Below are 4,781 nucleotides of genomic sequence, written 5' to 3' on the forward strand. Positions count from 1 at the left end.
ACTTGTGAGTTACAATAAGGTGGACCTGAGATGATATAAAGTAAGACATTTTGGTTAATTTAAAGTTTCATCTCTTGATCGTAATTTGTGTTTCATGTGAATGAGGATCTTAGCATGTGTGATTATGAAGGTTCTGGGTTGTGTCAATCCTACAACCTTGTTAGTTCCATGTTAAGAAATGCATTTGACAGAAGCTACATTAAGGACGAGATGTAATCACTATTACATGGCCACTAAAGTGACATTAATATACAATCTCAAGTATAAACGTGAATATTACATTTTGTAGACCGAGTGGGAGAATGTTGGATTTATCCAATATAAATCAACCTTTAAATGGTCTACTACATGTAATAGGAATGTAATATTGGAGAATAATGTTAATTGTGATTTGATCTCTTAAAGATATCAATCCTAATAAGGTGTCTTATATTGGAAATAGGATTGATGGAATCCTTAATTGAATATGATTATGATACTTCACTTGGAGGCTAATAAAGTAAGTTTAGGTTTCCTTTATGGATGGAAACCCTAGCCTTTAGCCTATATAAACACACCGGCCCCTATAAGCCCTAGAACACAAAACATAATGCTTCCCATAGAGTAGTTGTATTCGGCTAGGTGTTTATAGAAGATCTTGGTGTTGCCGTGCTCTACTACTTTTGTGTTCGACTTCCATGCCCGCCATTGGAATCAGGTCAGTCACTCCTTCGTTTGTAGTTTAATTGTATAACCTTATAAGACTAACAAATACTCCATAAATTGTTGAATATAGAAAACACCAAGTTAGTCAATATGGTAACCAACAGATGAGTTAATGGATAAACTATTATTCGGTATAGCTTAGCCTTATCTAAATACATCATCACATTAATCAATTGGCATTAAAAATTTGGAATAATAGTTTATGCCAATAGTGGTGTTCTACATATATTTTTTTAATTTTCAAAACTGTTGCATGGCTATAGAATTCCCACCGCGTAAGGTGTCATATCTTTTGCTATTATGATTGGTTCTCTCAAGTGAAAATGTTGCTTAAGAAGACACATGTAAAACTCATCACCACAAACTAACACTACTATTTGATTCATTATATTAATAGAAAACTCATGTACTCGTTGTGGCATTCGTGTATCGATCCAGCACAGAATTGAAGTGTGATTGCATCTTATTGGCATGGTCCCATTTTTTCTAGGTATATCTTTAGGACCATTGGAGTCAAAAGTGGAAGTGGACTTATATTCAACAGCAAGGAATTGCATGAGGACAGGAACAAAGGTATCACCCACAATACCACCACCGTCACACCCACCAGCCACCACCACCGCCAATGCCACTAATAAAAAACCGTACACATACACGTTTTGATTATAATTTAGTAAGTGCAAAAGGAAGGTAGTAGAATATTAATGTCAACAAAGTTCGGATAGTGCCCTTAGCTTTCTGATGCCTATATATAGACACTAACCCTTAACCTTGTCTACTCACAAAGTATTTGGTTTCTCAAGATACTTCACTCACAAGTCTCAACCAACACATTACACTAAAGAATCACATTGATCTCAAAAACAATCTTAACCAACGGACATTAAGTTTTTCAAGTTTGAATATGGCCAGGACTAGGGTCATTGGTGCTGCATTCTTGGTTTTGCTGCTTGTGGAGCTCTCCTTTGCTTCTAGACCGTTAAAGGCCACTGGGGGTGGTAGCGGCGGTGGTGGTGGCGGTGGAGGTGGTGGAGGGGGTGGTTCAGTCTTTGGGTCCGGGTCTGGGTATGGTTCGGGGCATGGGTATGGGAGTGGTTCAGGGTATGGTACTGAAGGTGGAGGCGGAGGCGGTGGAGGTGAAGGAGGCGGTGGTGGTGGTGGATACGGTGGTTTTGGGTCTGGATATGGGTCTGGTGGTGGCTCTGGTTATGGATCTGGTGGTGGGAAAGGAAGAGGTGGAGGTGGAGGTGGAGGAGGCGGCGGTGGTGGTGGTGGGGGAGGAGGTGGTGGAGGCTCAAGTACAGGAAGTGGGTCAGGTTATGGAAGTGGAAGTGGCTACGGTAGCGGAGGTGGCAAGGACGGTGGTGGTGGGGGCGGTGGAGGAGGCAGTGGCGGCGGTGGTGGTGGAAGTGGCCATCGTGGTGGTAGTGGCTCTGGTTACGGGGAGGGTTATGGGTCTGGATATGGTGAAGGAGGTGGGGATGATTCACCATGAACATGATCACATTAATTACGTGAACTATTCCATTGTTAGATAATTCATCATCTTTGTCCATTCGTGATTGAAATAAAATGCTCAGCTTCAACACCACTATGCATACGCGGTGGTGGATATGTCACCCTTCGATATTAATCACATTGTTACTCCTACTATACTACTAATACAAAAGCTCAATTTTCTTTTGTTAAACTTATTAGACTAGGTTCGACTTTTCTTGAACGTTTTTGTTGTTTTAGAGTAAAACTACATTTCACTATTGTAAACATATTTATTTAAGTGGTAGATTGTTCTAATGGATAGAATATTCCTGTTTAATAGGGTATTTCTCTTCAACTCCATTCCACCCTGAGTGAAAATACTCTTTGTCATACATTATGCATGAAACGTTTGGTTAGGTTTTGAGACCGTTTGATTGGTAAGTTGGATTGGTGCCACTGCCTACCCTATTAGATACACACTTTAAAATGCGTAAAGCACAAACCATGCAACGACAAAATAATTTAAAAATACAATAATAAAGCACCTCCTTCGTAGAAATGTGTACACAATATATTTGTCGGAAAAAAACTTGCGTATCACGAGTGAATTTTTTCTCTCGACCTAACTCTTACCCAGGATAGCTTGAATAACTGAGAATGATTTGCTGCCAACGAAACAGCCGTAGGTCACCTCTACATGCACTCAAAAATCAAAATCTCACCAAAACCATTGTGGAACCAAAACATAAAAACGCACAAGACCCACTCGACGTCCACCTTATAAACTTACGACCACGCATAAGCATGGTTTCCATAATAAAACAAAACAATAATAATAATAATAATAATAATAATAATAACAATAACTTAAGTATATGAGGTTTCACAATCTCTCCTCCTTAAAGAAATTTCGTCCTAGGAATTTGTTAGGTCTTGTATTCTAATTTCAAACGTGACATTAAACTTTCTAACAGTTCACCCTATCTTAATATGCAGAACTTCAACATCTGACAATACTCTTTTCTATCTATGATCATGCTCACACATGAATTCATGGGATTTATATAGTAATTAACATGACCTTAAATTTGATTGTATTCTCTTCACTAAAATCTAAATAAATGACTTTTATAATGGGCAATTCTAGTAGATACCGATCTTACAGAGTAATACTACAAACCATGAAAGATCAGTTATCTTCCAAAACTGACTTGGTTGCTCAAGTAATCTTCTCAATTTCCACCAATGCAATAGTTATCAAAAATCCCCAACTAGGGTAAGCTCAAGGAAATTCTTCGACATCAACAATCCCCATTTTTAATGTCAAATTTTTCTACAAATGCATTACTCACTTTATATATATCAACCATAAAATATTTTATCTTACGCAGTCTGTCACAATAGTACTAGTTCGAGGCAGAAAAATCTTTCAAATATTATGTCATCAATATTTTTTTTTTCCACATTCTCAAAGGATTTCAACTTAATTTTAATACTCTTCCAAGTAATTTCGTAAATTCATACACGCATTGTTGTCCAAAATATTTAAACTCTTTGTGAACCACTAATCACATACCAAGAAGCTAAAACTTATTTTATCGCTTTATGACGTCAGTTTGAAACTAATTTCACGATGCCACTGAAGAACCAATATTTCAAATTATCACTTTTCTAATCCTCTACTAACTAACAATGTCAACCCATACTAATTTTCAAGGATTAAAATCTTACATAAATCCTAGGATAACTTCACCTGATCTACTTCTACTATCTCACTGAATTCCACTTTAACATGGATAATTTTATTTCTTAAACCTACAAATCAAACACTCTACATAATATATCAAGGTGCTGGAGTTCTTCTATTTGAGTGAATAGTACACAATTTCATATATTATTCTTGCCTACAGAATTACTTTGATCATCAATTCAACACTCTCCAAACTTTTCATAATATTGAAACTATTAATTAAGCCTTGAAGATAGTAATGGCAAAAAGAAAGTATATTGACCCTAATTCTCTTCAATTAAATATGAGCTTGTACATATTGACCAATCGTTATACTTCCAACAACTCTTAAGATACAAGCCATTTTTATTTGCAAGCACGAACTCCACCATTTCTAGGATTAGGTTGCATCTAGCCCGGCTAGATTGTCTACGTACTCTATGCTCTAGCACATGAATCAAACCTACATAGTCCTCTCCCGCCTACGCCTCGTGGTATTGAACCATAGGGAGAGATATTTGTGTAAAGGGTGTGAGGAAGAAATTCCTCATGGGAATTTCGGCGGTTACTTGGAACTCATACATTAACCTTCTCCTTATGACCTCTATATATAGCAGTCAATTTAGGGTTAAGGTGTGGGATGGTGACCACTAATCCGCGTGCACAATTTAACTCGCTAATTAAATGGTGACCACTAGTGACAAAAGCATCCCCTATAGTATATATTTCGAAGTTTTGTCCCTCTTTTATTTTTTCAGGCTCAGCAATACACTGATAGGAGGAAATGCAACACAAAATCTCTACTTCTACGTACTCGAGCTACAAGCCTTCGCACATTGCGCGAGGGGGAGGGTTTTAACCCGGGACG

At 37.6% G+C, this 4,781-nt stretch overlaps 1 protein-coding gene across 1 annotated transcript; it reads left to right on the forward strand.

The window, feature by feature from the left end:
- The first annotated feature begins 1,288 nt into the window (after nucleotides 1-1,288).
- On the forward strand, nucleotides 1,289-2,395 carry LOC137734175 (uncharacterized). Its single transcript, XM_068473484.2, has one exon. The coding sequence runs from the start codon at nucleotides 1,610-1,612 to the stop codon at nucleotides 2,198-2,200; it is 591 nt and encodes a 196-aa protein (XP_068329585.1). The 5' UTR covers nucleotides 1,289-1,609; the 3' UTR covers nucleotides 2,201-2,395.
- Nucleotides 2,396-4,781: the final 2,386 nt, after the last annotated feature.

The sequence above is a fragment of the Pyrus communis genome, chromosome 7, assembly GCF_041283825.1.
Source record: "Pyrus communis isolate YQ-2024b chromosome 7, ASM4128382v1, whole genome shotgun sequence".
NCBI classification, from domain to species: Eukaryota; Viridiplantae; Streptophyta; class Magnoliopsida; order Rosales; family Rosaceae; genus Pyrus; species Pyrus communis.